At 44.4% G+C, this 19,143-nt stretch overlaps 1 protein-coding gene and 1 pseudogene across 2 annotated transcripts in view; one reads left to right on the forward strand and one right to left on the reverse strand.

The window, feature by feature from the left end:
• The window catches only part of OSER1 (oxidative stress responsive serine rich 1), a 12,327-nt gene extending 2,237 nt beyond the window's left edge, over positions 1-10,090 (reverse strand). The window contains exons 1-3 of one of the 2 annotated variants that reach the window (XM_024206964.2): positions 10,011-10,090; positions 6,412-6,527; positions 1,026-1,139 (exon numbers count right to left, since the gene is read on the reverse strand). In XM_024206964.2, coding sequence (XP_024062732.1) covers positions 1,026-1,139; positions 6,412-6,488 — 191 coding nt within the window. In that variant the 5' untranslated portion in view covers positions 6,489-6,527; positions 10,011-10,090. Of the gene's footprint in view, positions 1-1,025; positions 1,140-6,391; positions 6,528-10,010 lie in introns of those variants that run through there. The other variant, XM_024206965.3, reaches the window with a different exon arrangement.
• A 71-nt stretch (positions 10,091-10,161) lies between these two features.
• On the forward strand, positions 10,162-19,131 carry LOC112111528 (annotated as a pseudogene).
• Positions 19,132-19,143: the final 12 nt, after the last annotated feature.

The raw sequence follows: 19,143 nt of genomic DNA on the forward strand, positions 1-19,143 counted from the left end.
TTTTTTTTTTTTTTTTTTTTTAAGTAGTTTATGTTTAATACACTACTGTACTGTATTTGCAAAAACAACAAGGAGTCCGGTGGCACCTTAAAGACTAACAGATTTATTTGGGCATAACCTTTCGTGGGTAAAAAACCCACTTCTTCAGATGCATGTACTGTATTTGCTTTTTTTTTTTTGGTCTCTGCGGCTGCCTGATTGTGTACTTCTGGTTCCAAATGAGGTGTGTGGTTGACCCATCAGTCCATAACTCTGGTGTTCATAACTCTGAGGTTCTACTGTATTTATATTACATTTTAATGAGGTTCAGTAGCATCCACTGAGCTTTACAGAACAGGTATACAAGATTGTACGAACTCAGACAGACATGATACCAGTTCTGGTAAACTAAGGTGTGGAGCTAGCACCTGAGAGATCAATGTAAGAGAAAGAATACAGGTGGTTTTAAGGAGGATTCTGAAAGAGGTGAGGGAGGGTACTTAGCACATGGGATGAAAGAACAACACAGAGGCCACATGAAAATAGTAGCGATTCAAGAATGTTTTAACGACAATTTGAAAATGTAAAGTGCTGCATAAGCACTAAGCATTAAGGAAACAAAAGGCAAAAGATTCAGAGATAGAGGTGCCTTAGATGTTTCTCTACGGTATGATGCCAAATGATCCTGCAAGAAAGGATTCATGACTTAAAATGACTCATTTCCAAGTACAGCAGCTTGCTGGATAGGTTTACACTGCTCCTGTTCCTAATGCTGATGCGACTGCAGCATTCAGAACTTCACTCACAGCTCAGAGGTGTTTCACTTTGTATATTTAGAAACAGAACACTACTGGCATGGGAGTGAGGGGAAAGGGATGACAGGCATGTTTGTTTTAAAAGGGAAACTAAAAAATGTAAAATTTTTGTGAACAAGTCTGTTTAGAATCCAAAACCAGTAACAGAATTGGGTAATTAGAATTAAAATAATTCCAGTTCATTTACATTTAAAAAACAGTTCAGTCAGTCCCAGGCTGCCCTCTGCTTACCCATGCCAGGCTTCTTTAGATGTGCACACATTCTTAGGTTTGGTTTCATCTGTAGCTGTTCTAACCAGTGCTCTTGGAATTGTACCCTCACCCACAGGAAGAGAAGCAGTGGACCTGAAAGAGGAACATAAATACAGTGCCATTAACTGAAGAGAATGAGAAAGATATATGTCAAAATACTGTGGAGAGGCTATGAATTTTCTTTCCCAAAAAACACATTCTTCTGTAACCAGAAATGCCTTAAGCAAACTGTTTGTAAATGGTCTCCTAAAAGCTTCATTGAAGCACCAAACCAGGAAAGACACACAGTGTGCTAGTTTGTAACTGAAGTGTTAAAAATTCACAGTGAATTTTCATAATGAACCACCAATATGTGAACATACATCAATTAAGTAAGCATATGATGGTATTGTAGTAACCTGTGTCCTTCCTCACCCTGTTACACTCATCTGTTATATCACATTATGTTTAATTTTGAAGTCTAAGCTTTGCCGGACATGGATCATGGTTTTTCATTTGTCCTGTTACGTTCTTAACACACCTTTTGGCACTAAAATTAATAAATATTAAATAAGATTATAACAGTTCCAGTCAGCCTTATTTACCAAACCATACCTTGTTGCAAGCTGTTAGCCAAGACAATACCTGCAATTACCCATTAACAGGGGGCAAGAAAACACCAATAAATATACAATAGAGAATAATGTATATGAGCCAATAAGTCTTTGCTATAGCTACATTCTGTAAAAATGCTCAGATATCACACAGTTATAAAATGAGTTAAGTGTGGGCAAACAGCATTACGACCATGTTTAGGCAGGAGAAAACTGTTTTCAAAGCAGATTACTAGCAGTGGAATGGACAGGGGCTTATATAATCCAGTTTCTGTCTGAAGCTTGTGTGTTGCTGCTCATTGCTGAAGACCAGAAGGAAGTAAAGTTAGATTTAACCACAGCATAGCTCCCATGACCAATGAATGAATGCTTAAAACCCATGTTTTCTGATTTCAGAGTAGCAGCCGTGTTAGTCTGTATCCGCAAAAAGAACAGGAGTACTTGTGGCACCTTAGAGACTAACACATTTATTAGAGCATAAGCTTTTGTGGGCTACAGTACAAATGGATTAGTTTTCTACAGAGAGGTTTTCAGTATGAAGAGTCTCAAAGCACTTTACAGATTGGTTGAACATCCATCAACTATCAAGATGAAATGCAGCAGCTCTCAAACAGTATACAACACTACTGTACTAGTAGGAGACATGAGAAAGCTTACGTCTGTGAGCTTTTACTAACTCAAGTCTACTTCAGCACCATTCCTTGCATATTACTAAAATACTTAGGCCCCTAATGCAAAAATGGGAGTTTTTTTAAGTGCAGGGAAAATCTCCCCATAAAGTAGAATTTGAAGACTCTGTATGATTTGGAATATATGAAATAGTAAGCCTGCTCCATTACCCTTTCTTGCTGGATGACTTCCACTTGATCCTCTGCAAAAGCAGAGCCAGTTGCTAAAATAACATATCCAATGTAACTTGATGTAGAGTCCAGAATAGGAAAGCCAAGTGTACTTCAAAAAAATTAAGTATGGAAGTCCAATGTGATTAGCAAAAACACCAAACTTAAGATCTTTAGAAGCAATATTATAAGTGTCCTTATATGGAGCAGGGTCCTGGAAAAATAGGACCAATGCACATTTGAACAGCTTTCAATGAAAGTGTCTGCATAGAATATTCAAACTAAAATGGACTGAGAGCAAGTAAAGAAAAGGTCCTAGAATGGGCACAACCACCTACAAGTAATACAGACTGAAGATGTCTCAGATAGGTCAATTTCAAGAATACCCTGAATAAGCATTTCTAAGGGCAAGAGACACAGAGGCATGTTCCATAGAATAACAGGGGCTGAAGAAGCATTATTACATCTGAATATAAAAAATCTGGATAAACAAGTCTAGGATAGGGATGACTGGGGCTGTTTGACTTCTGCCTTACGCACCTGATGGTGTGGGAAGAATGATGAATATAACCAAACAAAATCTTAACAGAAGAAAATCAACCTGAGTAACAGGGTAGAAAGACGATTCTGTAGGTGAAAGGACAAAAACTGCTGGTGTCAATTACACTTATGTGAAAATTGGGGTGTGTGTGTGTGTGCGTGTGTAAAGGATGTCCATGGAGTTTCTCTGAATTTTGATTAAATGCTTAGGAGCATTATACGGATACAATTTTTAACAAATAATTGGAATGGCAGCTGTTTAGCCACTAGCTTTTAAATTAGACCTTCACACTGCAACTCTAAGCTATACACAACAGCCTTAAATGGAATTTTTCCTAGAGAAACAGACTCCAGAAAATACCTAATTTTTTAGAGCCACACACACAAAAAAAAGTCTTAAAGCCAGTCTTTCCTAAATATAAACATTCCTTTGATATAAATAGACTGTTTAACTGGAACCACACTCGTCCTTGTGTACAGGGAAAATGTTAGCTACAAGAAACTCTTCTCCCTATTGTAGGTTTGGCCAACAGAGCTGAAAGGTTACAGTACATTACATTCTCAGAGCCTTGGCTTAAATAGAATTTGAAGATTTACTGGCTTCCCAAGCCCACATTTTTAAAGCTGCCCACAGTCTGTACACATAACTACAATTGTGTATGCAGTTACTCAAAGGGCAAGTGCAAATTAGGCTTGAAACTCTGAAAGTTTAGGCCCATGTCTATCAACCTTCTGGAAAGTCCTGACAAGTCAGGTCAGGAAAGCATACTCACGCCTCTCCCACTAACTCAAAAGACTGTTCATACAGTTTCATACTGAGTTGCTCATTCAACTCTCATGACAGAAACCAATTAACCTGGAAGAGAAAATGGGCAGTAATGGACAAGGAGGAGAAGGTGAAGCATGAGGTCAGGTAAGAGTATAGCAGTGGGGAAAAATGACTGCAATAGCTGAAGGCACTGAAGAGATGGGTTTTGAACTGCATTTTAAAAGGGAGTAGGGAATCACAGTGAAGCAGAAGGACCAGGGCAGACCCAAAGTAGTCAGTGGAGGGGCAGTAAGGCTTTATAAGAAGAAAAAATGGCTCATTTAATGTAAAGACCAGTAGGGCCTGAACTAAAACTGCTTTAAGATGAAGACTACATATTGGCAACCTAAACTATTTAGCTCACTTGACAGATGTAAAGCAGCTCTGAGCTGCTGCCATGACATTTGAGACTAGTAGGAATTTATGATGTAGTAACCTCCACTTAGTAACAGCAGTGAATCACCCTTCCCATTCATCACCACTGTGTCCTCCAGTTTCCATATATCCAATCCATGGATCATTCATCTTTACTCATAAGGCACTTTGGTGGAAAGTCCAAGTATTATACAGCTCCAAGCAGCAGTGTTTGTACAAGGACTTTGATATTTTAAGTTTACCGAAGTGGACTTATCCTTACGTATTTTGGTCCTCTCCCAAACATGGGAAATAAGAATACTAGGTATGTTTTACTGTACTGCACTTGCAAAGAAAACTCCATGTGGACATTATGTTTGTAAAACTACTGTTATAATAATTCACTCCTAAGTACTTTGAAATGAGGGTAATACCAACATTTATACAGACAGAAAAACTTGGGTACAGAGAGCTAAAGTGAATCAGGTAGGGGAATACAGTGACTGTCACGGTCAGGACCGGAATGCAAGATGAGAATATATAGGTGTGTGACATTTCTCATGGGATTATTTTCAGGCTCTTTAGTCAGTTGCAAATGTTTGATCTTTGAGATTAGGAATCATTTAATCTGATTAAAAGGAGCCAGCACCCAACTTCAGATTTTAAATGAGATACAACTAATTAGTTAAAAATCAAAACAGAAATCATTGGATTAAATATGCTTGGTATGTGCAGCGTGTTCATTTATTTATTAAGTGTCAAAGTAGAACATCACAAATCCATCCCAAACCCCATTTTCAGGGAGTTGTAATAGTCCAGAGTATCCTTTCAGGTTGAGGGTTGACACTTTGGATTTCAGCCAACCAGGGAATTATTTTGCAACACTTGCACTAAATTGGTTCAGACTGGAGGTGGAGGTTTCCTGTGAAATGAAATTCAGTCCTTACACTCTGTCCTGGGCTCAGGACAGTTGACATGTAGAAAAGACCAAGATATAAACATTCAGAAAGAAGCTCCTCTTTCTACTGTAACTGCTATGAACACAGACCAGTCAAATGGAGACTGAAGGTAGGAGAGATCACATCATCTCTTAGAGCTCACTTTACTGGAAAAGAGTTGAAGCATATTGGAGAGAGGGGCATGTGCAGGGAAGGGGTTTGTCACAGATTTCTAGTGAGCCTGGTCAATTGTATTGAAAGACCCTGAACATACTGGGGCTCTGCGAGGCTTCCAGTGTCACCCTAACCATCTTGAAACTGAGGCCTTGTCTATACTTGGATTTTAACCACCTGTTCAGTTGCTTTGGTGCAAATAGCTTATACAGGAATTATTTACACTAGCCCAGTTTACATTGTTTTCAAAAAAAGAAAAAGGAAGGCTGCATCACCGCAAATCATGCTGCTCTGGTGTAAACTGTACCTACATTAGGCGTTTGCACTGGTGCAGCTACACCAGTGGGTGAAATTCCAGTGTAGACCAGGTTTGAGAGTTGAGACTTGATAATCATATAGAATGTTCTTTTATGAAGTAGGAAAGGGTTGCCATTGTGAGAATTAAAAGTAGACGGACAGATTTTTTGTGCTCTAGTATCGTGGAGCAGTGAATCAAGTACTGCATATCAGATCACCCAAGTAAGGAGAAGATGTACACAACATCCTCCCTTTCAGTGTTTTTGTTATAAAAATGGTCATTCCTGGACACTAGAGTCCAATGGTGGCAATGCTGGATTCCTACATCACCTCACCAGTATCTTCAATACTGATGTGGAAAGACCATCTAACTCGAGGGGGGTAAGAAGGGAGTCCATCTCCATGGTTCAATTCAATGGTTGGCCTGGCTGCCGGTATTGCCAATAAATACTAGTTACATTAGTAGCATTCTAATAATGTGTACGTGTCCTCTGATAACCAGGGCTCAGCCCAAATTCGTTTAATATGGGCAACCAATTGACAGCTATCAAATAGTAGCCATTTTTGGTCACTGCTAGCCCACGTTGGACTTGAACCAGCAACTTAGATGGGAAATGATCTGTATCCCATTTACTAATCCCCACAGCTAAACAGCCCTCTGATTACAAACTTAAAAAAAAGACTTCAATTTGTTGTGCTACAGTTAAGCCTTCCACTACCTAATCATTGGTATCTACCTCAAACCCTTCAGATTTGTAGAGTGGTTCCCTAGCAATTCACCAGTCATATAGTTTCTCATTACCTCATTATATGCTTGCTTACCCTGCTGCATCAACTCTTAGCTTTTTGAAAGCTGTCTGAAGACTTTCCTCTTCTCCATCCTTAGCTTCTGTTTTCATCCTTGGCACTGTGGGTGCTGACAGAGTTACCTTATGGTGCTGAAAGCAGAAAGTGAGTGTTTGAAAATAAAATGGAGACAACCAGCACTGTGTTCAAAACTTTACTATAATGACCCATCATCATCATTATAACTCAAGAAATAAATTCTGAGCAGTAAATTGTAGCATACACACAGCCCTGGTCACTATACTAAGACATTTCCATGAGATGATTCAGAAAGAGGAGCAGGAAGATATGCAAGAATGATAGAGCCATCATCATGTGTAACAGCTCAGGCAAATAAAAACCTTTACAGTAAAATAATTTGGTGTCAATTCTGAGCCAAGTGGGGGCAAGGGATGGGATAGATCTCTTCAATGAAGGAGTTTTCTATAGATTCCTATACTTAGTTCTACTGTAACCAAAACTCCACTCCAGAAGCAGTAGAGCAAACAAGGAGGGCCAGTACCACCACACCAATCAACTTTCTGTGGGCCACTGTTAGTACAGTTTGAGAACTGCTGCCCTATAGTACAGTCTTTGGGGTTTTGTCCTGTTTTATAAAAGTAAATTTATTTGGTTTCCACTATTTCCTTTGAAGACTACTCCACAAACCAGGGGTATGTCTACATTACAGCAGCACAGCTATGGAGCTACAGCTGTGCTAGTGTAGCGCTATAATGTAGATGCTTCCTACACCCAATAGAAGAGGGTTTTCCGTTTATGTAGTTAATACATCCCTCAGAGACAGTAGCTAGGTTGATGATATAATTTTTCCATTGACCAAGCTGCATCTACACTGGGGGTTAAGTCAACCTAACTACAGTGCTCAGGGCGGAAAACTTTTCACAGCCCTGTGCAACACAGATAGGTTGATCTAATTTTTAAGTGTAGACCAAGCCTAGATCCCAGCCTCAAAAAGTTCTATCAGGTTTTCAGGCTGAATTTACCCTTTCTTAATTTCAGTTTTTTGACCCTTGTTATATCCAAGCATTTCATACTAATTATCTCCTCTTTGATGTTTAAGGCCCAAAAACAATTTCTAAACTTGTGTCCCTTACTTCTCATGCAACTAGCTGTCAGTTGGCCTAGCTGAACATCAATCTTTACAGTCTCTCAATCATTTTAACAATCTCTGTTGCTTTTCTCCAGCTCCTTCCAATAGGTCAATATTTTACTGGTAATCAGTTGTCCAAAAGCAAATTAGTAATTGTTCTAATGCTTTCATCAGTTTAAAACAAGCTTTTAACACCTGGTGTTTAAACTGAAGTTTTCTTGATTGGTAAAGGAGTACTAGACCAGTAAGTATGGTTAAAATGATTCTTTTAATTTGTAAGAACTCCATATACTCCCGCGGGCGAGTCCTCATACACAGACATTGTCTCCCAACTCCTTATGAAGCTGCTCTTTGATATGACAGATATAAATGGAATATTGCTCACTACAGAGCTGAGTTCTCAAGTCACTAGAGAGATAGATGCCTAAGAGCAACAGATATCAACTACCATAATAAGGCTAATTAATAAGAGCTATTAAATCAAGCTACCAGTACAATACTACTTATATTAGTATTTGAATAATACATTTGCTAAATTAATTCCAACTCTTTGATATGCTGGAAGAGAGAATACATTTAGATGAAAGAGGGCTGCAGCTAAATAGTCACACATTCTCAAAAGACAAAATGAAACAAGTAAATATGAAGAGTAAATTCTGCTACCTGAGAATCTCATTTCTACCTGCGCCCCCTCCCCCCCCCTCAGATCTCCCAGCTGGTGTGTCTGCTGCTTGCTCTGCAATGACTTCATTCAGACGTATTCCTTAGCTGCTAGTTGGGTGCCATTATGACACATCCAGAAAGATGGATGTGTCATAATGTGTTTGACGCACATACTATGAACTGAGTCAAGCAGCAAGTAAACACCAGGGACAGTGGTTGAATACAATACTGGTCACTGTGATGTTCATCTGAGCAGACAAATGAGAAAAGATTAACAAAAAACAGGCTGGCTTATGGTACACTCTTAATTGGGTACTGTTACCACTTTACCTGGATGTTTGTTTACTCAAGCTCCATTCCCATGGATGAAACAATTTCTGTCATAAATACAGTGTGGGGACCTGTCTCAATAAAATTATTCTTCTCTGTCCCAAAGAAAAGTTCTCCTTAAAAACAGCTTATACTTTCTTGCCAATTTTAGACTGATACCAAATTAAACTTGAAGCTATGCCAGAACACTTCATATCACAGCAGCCTGAGAAGCGTAGCAGCAGATGGCTGTAGCAAGGGAATGGAGCAAAAATTTTTAAAAAATCTTAGTAAAAGATTTTTAATACAGTGACAGTTTTAGTTTGGGTGGAATTTTTACAGGATATGTGATCCTGTTGCTTTTATTCACTGGCAAAACACAAAACAGTACTGAGCAAAATTAAACTGATTGTGAACTTATGTATTTTATGGTAAACTGCTAGGATGAATTTAAGTCCTTCAGAAGTTGTCCAGATTATTGATGATCACTCACAAGGCTGTAATCATGAGAAAAAAGTTTTGGAGATTTAAAACTAGCTAATGCCTGCCAAAATTATATTCTTGTTTTACCTGTCTTCATACTATATAATCTCAATCCATTTCTGTTCTATTGCCTTTGGAAAGGGACTTAAATACTTCTAAAAACCTACTTTTGCAAATAGCAATCACAGGGAACTCACCACCAGGCAAAAGGCTGGACTGTATGAATATCACTGTGCAAACACAGTCATTCTATTTCAGTGGGGTTTTTTTACCTTTTTTCATTTGCAGATCCCTAAAAAATTTCAAATGGAGCTGCAGACCCCTTTGGAAAGCTTAGGCATAGTCCCTGGACCCCCAGGGTCCGCGGACCAGAGGTTGAAACCCACTGTTCTATTGCATTTGGAGACCAGTCTCTGAAAAGCCTCGTGGGGACACTGGACACGAAAAGGTAAGGCGTTTGTAAGTGAATAAAACGGAAACGAGACATCAGTTCGTCCGTCCCCTGAGATACAGAGTCTAGCCCGGCCTGAAGGAGGCTCAGACACTTATGAACATCAGCGTTACCTCTAGGGCCAGGAGCTGCCATGAGAGCCCAGCGGGAATTTGTAATTTAGCGCTTTTTAAACCCGACTCGTTCACCGCCCTTGGCCGGCAGCACCCGACGGGAGCTCGGTGACTGAGGTCCCAGCCATACCCCCGGCTCCGGCCCAGCCCTGGGCTCCCAGCCCGGAGCGATGTGTCGTCCCCCGCAGCGGGGACCGGGCTGCCTGGCCGGGGTGACTCAGCACCCACAGCCACGGTCACCCGGAGGAAGCCGAGCGCTGGGGCCAGCCGGGGGCCACCGCTCGGTCAGGGCGGGGAGGAACCGAGCTTGGCGGCTCCCGGCTGGCTGGGGACTGCGCTGTCCTGCCGCACGGACACAGCCCGCTGGCCCGGGGGAAGGGGCAGAGCAGCCGCCCGAGAAGGGGGCATCTAGCGGGGAGGCCGGGCCGGGCAAAGGGGGAGTGGGTGCCCCGCCCAACGCACTTACCGCGCTCAGCCCCACAGGGAAGGAGCCCGCCGCCGCCCCGAGACCCAGCGGCTTCTTCCGGGGCGGGGCGGGAGTCACCGTTCGGGTCAAATAACCCGGATAGGAAAACCCTCAGCACCAGGAAGGGGACGGTGGCTGGCTGGTTGCACGCATGCGCTCTTCGGGAACGCTGGGCGCAGAAACACAAATGGCGCATGTGCGGCCCCCTCCCCCGCAGGATAGTTCTGCAGGGGACGCGGTTGCGCATGCGTCTCGGCAATCCTGCTCCTCGCGTGCGCTTACGTCAGTTCCTGTTGTTTTTATCCCCTTTCGGCGAGCGAGTCGGAGGCCCTCTGGTGAGTGACGCAGCCGGGCGGGGAGGGCCTGTCTTGCTCCCCCCCCTCCCCCGTCTCCATGCCCCTTCTCGTGGAAGAAGGATCGGGGCCGCGCAACCCCAGAAGGCCCGGAGGTGACCCGGCGGGGTCTCGTCCGGAGCATAGGGCCGCGCTGGCTGTGAGGGGAGCCCGCCTGAGCTCTGCTGCTGCCGCTCAGGGTCTCCCAGCGGGCAAGCATCGCACGCGTGAGGAGGAGGGGTCAGGGAACGGTGCCCCCTCGGCTGCGGGCGGCAGGGAGCGTATTGGCCGAGCCAGGGCCCTGGCCCCCGTGTGCTCGGCGCTGTATGCACACCGCTAAACGGCGGCCGCCCCCTGCCTCGGAGAGCTGCTCTGCCCTTCGGTTCGCGCAGTGAGCCTGGCAGCAGCGCGCTCTGTGCCCACCCGCGCTCTGGCATCGCCCCCTCCCGAGCCAGGCCCCTCTGCGGCTTGTGCGGCTCATTCCTCTCCAGCGCAAGGAGAGACAAATGCAGAGAACAAGGGGAGCGGGGAGCTGCTGCTCTTCATGCAGCACCGGGCCAGGATCGAAGGGTCTGTGCAAGTGAGGCCTGAGCTACACACAGGGGTTTTGCAGTGTAACCCTCGGCCAGGGCTCTGGTTTTTCATGAAAATAATTATGTGGGTACAAGCCCTAGTGTAGACACAGCTATACCAGTATAATGATACCTTATACCGATACAGGTTATTCCCCTTCATATATGTGACTTGGGGCATGTCTTCACTGGCAACCTTAAAGCGCTGCTGCGGCAATGCTTTAACGTGGCTTGCAGCACCAGTACTGGTAGAGAGCTCTCCCAGTGCTCTAAAAAAAACACCTCCATGAGGGGCGCTCCCAGTGCTGGTGCACTGTCTACACTGGCACTCTACAGCGCTGAAACTTGCAGCGCTCGGGGGGGTGTGTGTGTTTTTTCACACTCCTGAGCAAGAAAGTTGCAGCGCTGTAAAGTGCCAGTGTAGACAAGCCCTAAGCTATACCACTGTAAGCACGTTTGTACTGATGTAACTGTGAGGATTGTACTGCTTCACCTATCCTGGCTTTGTTAAAGCAGTACCACTTTTCTGTGTAGCAAGGCCTGAGTCAAATTTGAAACAAAACGTGTATGTGTAGGTGGGTGGGAAATAAAATCACACTTTTCAGAGAAGGCTGTGTGGAAGAGTCATTGTGGGACTCGATGTTTGTGTTTCAATGACTCCTAGTCAAGTGTGGCCTTTTGTACTTGTAAAGTGAGTGTTGGGGTGGATGTTTCCTGCGTGCCAGTGCCACAAACTCATCCAGGACTGAGTCAAATCAAATTGCAGGTTATGGAGATTAAATTATGCCTTCACAGGCATCAGTGTAGCATCATTACCTTGAGTTGTCTTTCATGGTTTTACATACCCTGAGGACAGAAATTGAGCAATGTGGTTAACAATTTGTTGATGCAGGAGTTCCCAGAATAGGATCTCTTTTCCTCTCCCAGAGCTGCACAGAGCTAACTGAAGTAAACAGTAATAAAAATGTGTTTTTGATAGAAAACTAAGCATGACTGAATACACACAGATCTATAGGGTAAGAAAATGGCATTTTATAGAGTTATGGTTTAGAGAAGAATCACACTTCACATTGTGTTATTTTCTATTTGGCTGTGAATATTTTTATCACACCTTTCTACTTTGCAGATATATACAACATGATATGATGGTGCTCAGATACCATGGTGATTAAACTGTAAAAAACCTAGATAGATACAATGGAAACCCAGCAACACAACAGGTGCACATGCTGAGAACACTTCCCTTGAATACATTGGGGATGACAGGCTGAAGGACAGCACAGCTGTCCAAAAAGCATGGTCGTTAGCATTGTATGGCATGCAAGGTTTTATTGTATCTGTTAAATGTAGGATATTTACAACTGCTTATTAAATTGAAATAGTTGAGTTTTCACTACAGAAGGTGTCAGGTTGTTGTCACCTACCTTCCTGTCTAGTCCCAGATCTGAAGGTACATTGCACACCTTTAAAAGGCTTAAATAGCCTTTGGGATGCTGTTGAATCAGGGCAAAAAGAGAGTGGCAGCACCTTGCTCCAAGCTAGGAATTTATAAGCAGAGAGTACAACTGAGGCATTTTTGTCCTGGTTCAGCTCTGAGGTGACTAACTTTGTCTTTCTACTTCCACCCTGATTTGTTGTCTCTCCTTTTTCCTGCATGTCTTTTTGCCATTTAGCCAGTTCTGTATGTGCACTATGGACTGCAGAGGGAAATGTACCCAAGCAATTTGTAAGTTTCACTTTGCAGCCTATGATGCACATAGAGCAGTGTTTCCCAAATGGTGGGTCCCAACAAAGTTCTAAATGGGTTTTGAACCTGGTGCAGAGGGGAGACTCGGAGGTGGAGGGTTGGAAAGTGAGCCCACCCTGCACTCACCCCAAAACACTCTCTTAGAGGTGGGCCCAGTTCCTTGCTCCAGGGATTGTGACCTGATGTTTGGGGTTGCATTGCTACTCGGGGAGTGGCTTGGCCAAACCTGAGTGGCACCGCAATCCTATGCACCAGATCACAACACCCAGAGTGGGTAACTGGGCCAAGTCCATGGGACAGGAGCATCTACCGGTATGTGAGTGCAGGGTGGGCTTGCTCTCCAACCTCCTTCCCCCAGGCCTCTCCTCCACATTAGGCTAAGATTCGGGTTGTGAGGCCAAGGCAGAGGGTGCTGGTGTGGGTGGTTGGTGCCCCCCAGCAGGGTGAGGAGGCCTCCCATTTTGCCCCTCCTCCCCCCAAATATGACCCCCGAGTCGGTTGCAAAAAAAGACTAAATGCAGTTGGTGGGTCATCTGAGTAAAAAGTTTGGGAACCACTGACATAGAGCATGAAAGAATAGATATTGGAGAACACAGCTCATGTCTGAGGACCCAGATCAAGGTGCTGGTCCTTCTGCTGTAGTGGAAGGAAGTAATCCCTTGATATTAGCTCTTAGACCTATGGGAGAGCTCTCCAGTAGCAGTGGGGCAGTGTACAGAAGAGAAAATCCACCTAGGACAACAGATAGCAGTGAATTCTTAATAGCAAGCATTATGATCAGCCAGTTTCTCAATAGCGAGCACTATGCTCAGCCACCTCCTTAAGATTCAGACAGCAAAATGCTTTCATTTGTTCTCTATAATCTTTATAGCCCAGGACTGATGGGATAGATGTACACAGAGGTACTTTCTTCCAATGTGGGCTTAATTGTCTTCTGCTCCTAGTCCAAGCTAGGTGTGGCAGGGAGGAAACCTGCCCTCAAGTCAGGGATCAAGTTGCAAGAGCAATATATACAACACTACTAACTGTTTAATGGTAAATATTTCTACATTCTGTCCTTCCATATAATTATGCTGTTTATGCCCAACACTTCAATTCCTATTATTGGGGCCCAACCAATTTCACAGCCATGAAAAAAACATGTAATGGACCATGAAATAAGCCCAACCCCGTGAAATCAGATTTCCCGGAAATAAGCCGGGCTGGGGAGGGACAAGACTTGTACTTGCCCTGCACGGCTGTTATCGGAGGGAGATCAGATCTACCTCCACAGGCAGCGCAGAAATGAGTACCCCCTTCACTTCTGCGCTGCAGCAGCCCTAGAACTGGGCTCCAGGTTGCCACCCTTGCATGGCTCCTGCCAGTGCTCGGGGCACCCAGGCTGGGGGCTGCTGCCCCCTGCAACTCCTGCCCAGGCTTGGGGCAGCCGGGCTGAGGGCTGCTCCCCCCTCCCGTGGCTCCAGCCAGGGCTCGGGACTTCGACCCCCTGTGGCTCTTGCCTGGGCTCAGAGACCAGGGCTGGGGGCTGCCACCCCCAGACAGCTCCAGCCCAGCTCAGGGCTGCCCCCTTTTCTCCCCCCGCCATGGCTCCTGCCCAGGCTCTAGGCGCTCAAGCGTAGGGCTGCTGTCCCCCCGCCAGTGGCTCCTGCCGGGGCTGGGGGCACCCAGGCTCCAGCCGGGACTTGGTGCTTCCACCCCCTGCGATTCCAGCCCCCACAGCTCCTGTCAGGCTTGGGGCTGCCTCCGCCCCCCCATGGCTCCTGCCCGGGCTTGGGGACCTGGGATGGGGGCTGCCACCCCGCATGGCTCCAGCTGGGACTTGGAGCTTTTGCCCTCCCAGCTCCTGCCTGAGCTCCAGGCTGCCCAGGCTCAGGGCTTCTGCCCCCACTCCTAGCTCCTGCCTGGGCTCAGGGCTTCCGCCCTGTGGCTCCTGCCAGGGCTGGGGCACCCATTTTTCAAATTGTCCAGGGCCCATGCGTTAATCCATCACTAGCCTTGACTAACAGCTAGGAGCACCCAGTTGGGGTGCTTCCAGCAACACTGGGGAAATCGGGCTTACCTCCACCTCCGGGAGCCTCCTCCAGCTGCAGGAAACTCTGCAGCACAGAAGTGAGAATGGCAATCCTGTTACCCCTCTAGAACAGGTTTGGGACCTCCCCACAATCTCCTTTTGGATCAGGACCCCCATGGTTACAACACTGTGACATTTCAGATGTAAACATCTGAAATCATGAAATTGACCGATTTTTAAGACCCTGTGGCCGTGAAATTGACCTAATTGAAGCCTGAATTTGGTAGGGCTCTACCTGTTATTTATATCTCCTTGTCTAGGCTAGGTGTGGCCTATCTAAAGTAACAGGTTACAAAAGCAGTACAACTCAATTAACTGTTTAGTCTCTAAATCCTACACTCCTGTCTGTGGTGTAGCCCTATAGACTGAAATGAACTCTTCTCTGTATGATTTCAAGCAGATAATATATATACTTTTTATAGGCTTCACTCTTTCTCACTAGCTTCTCTTTAGCTTATTGACACAAAGGTTCCTCCGTGAGTTGGTTCAGCATGCTGACCAGAAACTACTCAGTAGGGCTGATTGAGGTCAGTGTCCCTTCTGTCTATGACAAGTGCCTAAGTGAAATTTGAATGGCAGTGTTACTGTTTTATAAACTAATACCAACTGCCAAAGTACATCTTGTGTTAAAACAGCGTGTAGGGACTTGGCAAGACTTAGATTGTAATTCTTCAGGGCAGAGGTTGTGTCTTCCTTCAGGGCAGAGGTTGTGTCTTCCTCTGTGTTGTGAACAATGCTGAGGACACAGTTCATGGTGAATAAATACTATTAATGGGATGGTTTTACTCTGAAGGCAATGGGACTGACACTAGAGGAATGAGTCACCATGTTGTGTTTCATTTCAGTTGTGTGGAGTTTTATTCAGAGACCAGTAAGTCTTTAGTTCCCAACATCAAACCACAATTTGTATATTTTTCAGTGCACACTTCCATGGCCCAATCAGTGTTACTCTGACAGCTCATCAATGGACTCAGAAGATAAAGACAGAGAGGAAGAGAGTCTGCAGACAGCTTTCAAAAAGCTAAGAGTAGATGCAGCAGGGTAAGTGAGCTTGTAGAAAAGTAGCTCAGTTTGTCAAGTTTTAATAAAATGAAAAACACTTTGTACTTCCATTGTTCAATGCTTTAGAGGCATTACCTAAGTCTCCAATCTCCCCTCAGGTAAGTAAGGGACATAAAGGAGTCATTTCAATGACCACTGCAATGTAGTTACCTCTGGGGTGGAAACACATGTTTAATCACAGGGTTTGTATGTATAGATGGCTCATTAGACTTCTGACTGGCTATTTGCATTTACTGCAGTTGAGAGAGTTAGGCAAACAAGGCATTTCTGGTAATGGAATTGTATGCTTGCAGTTCTGAAAAACAGGGCCTAGAGTCCTATAGAGGAGTTGCCTTGCATTTCATTTCTGTCTGAGAGGAATAATGGATAGGTAGCCTCTTCACTTCTGTTGCCACATCTCCCTTCCTTCCCACTGGCTCCTTGGTCTGCTGCTATAGACATCCCGTCCTTCTGTTTTCAGTGAAACCATAAGTCTCTGTTTAGCAATGAACCTGTGATAATAGAAATTGGAACATGGATTTACATCCCATTACCATTAACGTAGCCTTCTGAGCGGGGCAGGGCACAACATCAATGTGGAGACACTTTGAGACATATGTTGTGGCACTGTCTTAATGTAGCATTTTTCCTCTCACTCAGATCTACCGCATCTCTGTCTGTGGATGAGGGAACAAGTCTGAGAGCACCGATAAGAACAGCTATGGATGGAACCAAACCTCAACCTGTCTGTGCCAAAGAGACTTGGCATGGGTAAAACACATTGTTAACTGAACTGTATATTTATTCCTTGTTAATTAGAGATGATGAAAACATGCATAACATCATTTCAGACAGGGATTGCTTGTTTAATTAAGCAGCTGAGCCATATTATTTTCCCCCTTTTTTGTTTATAGAAACCTTAACTTAGAGTTCATCTTGATTCTTTTTAATAGCCTTTTAACAAACCCTTGAAGCAAATCCTTTTGATTGTCTCCCTTCAAGAGATACTAGTATCCATATGTGTCACAGTTACTGGGCTAACTGCACCTCTGATCACTCCTGATGTTTCTGAGTAATATCGTCCTTCAGCTCTCAGGTCTCTAGCTGCTACCTGGCTCTGAGTCGAACTGTGTGATTCTTCCATTCTCAGACCAGGCTTCAGGTATCGGTCCCCTGGTACTAACTGATTACCTCAGCAGATCTGATATATTTCCAGACCCTGGAATTCTGTTCCCTCTGGGGCAATGACAGAGGTAAGCAGTGACCAAACAGCCTCCTTAAAGCAAAGTATTAGTTATTTAGCACAAAAGCGTTTCATAGAAAACAGATCTTAAAAAATATAGGACAGACTGTACGTATATCTAGCTCTGCCCCTTAAGGCTTACCACTTCTTAGATCTGGGAAGGACCAGGTCCTTCAGACTCCTCCACAGAGCCTGCCCGTGACAGCTTGTCTCCTTAGACAGCTGCTGACCAGAGACAACCCTCTCCATCTTCCCACAAATCAAAATACTTCCTAACTGTTTGTAGCCCTTTGATCTGGGAAGTTTGCAACTTGATGAAAACAGAGGAGACAGGATCCCTGATCCTAACACCATGGCTCATTGTCTTTCAAGTATGTACCTAGATGTTCTTATCTGGGAAGCCATTGTTTTGCTTCCCCGTTTGTTCTTCCTACAGCCCCTATTGAAGCCAGGCATTATGGTGTGCAATAAACATTCCACTACCCCAGTAAAAGTTTACACTCTCTCAATAACGAGGTTACATATCAATACATTTCTGCTCCTACAGTATTTATAACAATATTCCATATCAGCTCCTCTTCTGTCATCATATCAATTACATCCTCCTGAGTATCAGTATCTGTGACAATTGTCATCTCAGTCCTTTCCTCTCCTTTCTTCCACCCAGATCCTTACGTGTCCTGGATGATCATTTTGTAATTCAATATAAATGAAATAAAACCCAGCATCAGTTCCTTTCTCCTGAGTCTGTTGCTGCTTCCCTCAACAGCAACTTCAAAACCTCCTCAGCTTGGTGTGTTCAGTTACAAAAACAATCTTACAGCAGGAAAGCATCCTTCCTTTGGGGTATCAGCTCCCTCACAGTCCTTCTTACAGTCCTCTCTAGATGCTGTTCTCCCACTTTCTTCTGCTTCCAGCATAATCTAGGGTGGAGGGAAGGTCAGTTCTCTCTCCCCATTCCCTTTTATTTAAACACACAAGAGTTTAATCACCAACACTGGCATTTGTAGCTATTGTGAATGTGATTCCGAATATCTCTTGTCAATTCTCTTCTGTGATTTAGTCTGCTGAGGGTATTCAGATACCAGTGGCGTGCTGGGATTTTCTGTAGCTGTATAGATAATCATCATTCAGGTCTGATACTTGACACTGTCTTGCTGTACGTGAGGTCCTGTTTTGGAAAGCATTAGGCTCCGGAATTGAGTTCTGAGTAACCTAATTGTTCATATTTTGTTCACTAACAGGTGTGTGAGGAAGCCCTCCAGGGGGTCATCAAGAACCCAGCGTCGCAGGCGTTCCAAGTCTCCTGTCCTGCATCCTCCCAAGTTTACCTACTGCAGTATGAAAGCATCTTCTGCCCGCAGCCAGTTGAAACACAAAAGCCAGCCAGACACTTCAAAGAGTAATATCAGCTCAGACATTTGTGTTGCAGAAGGACCGTGTACAGGGGACAAGTATGATTCCTGCTTTGATGCCAGTGATTGCAGAAGAGCCAGAAATGAACCTTTGGGAGCTTCCACAACTGGACAGCCTTTGGAGAATTCAAGAGAGAATTCTGCTGCTGTTTCTTCGTCCTTTGAAACCAACCTGGATTCTAGCCAGCCTTCAGATTTCCAGTCATTATCTGTGCTCAGCGATAGCAAGCAGTGTCCTTGCGAGGACAAGGAATGCCAGTGCAGACAGTGGCAAGACATGGAAGTGTACTCTTTTTCTGGCTTACGGAGCGTCCTGTCGGAATGTGAAAAGGCAGTGCTAGAAGTCCATTCCCAGTCTCTGCAGAACAAATCGCCCTCTGGTGTGGCTTCATCAGGCTCTCCCCGATCTTGTTCTGAGCAAGCTCGAGCCTTCGTGGACGATGTGACAATTGAAGATCTTTCAGGATACATGGAATATTACTTATATATTCCCAAGAAGATGTCCCACATGGCAGAAATGATGTACACTTGACTATAAGGAATCCATGGAGAATCATGGGCTGGAAATTCAGTAGTAATGAGTGGATGAAGTGCTCCCTCAGAGCCAGGGGTGGGAATTTGGCCATTCTCATTGCTGTGTATTTGATCAAATGTTTCTTTGCACCATACAGTGTAGTTTTTTAATAAAGTGAAAAACAGACAATAGCCTCTG

The sequence above is a fragment of the Terrapene carolina genome, unplaced genomic scaffold (genome assembly GCF_002925995.2).
Source record: "Terrapene carolina triunguis isolate 2854851 unplaced genomic scaffold, T_m_triunguis-2.0 Scaffold130, whole genome shotgun sequence".
Classification (NCBI taxonomy): Eukaryota; Metazoa; Chordata; order Testudines; family Emydidae; genus Terrapene; species Terrapene triunguis.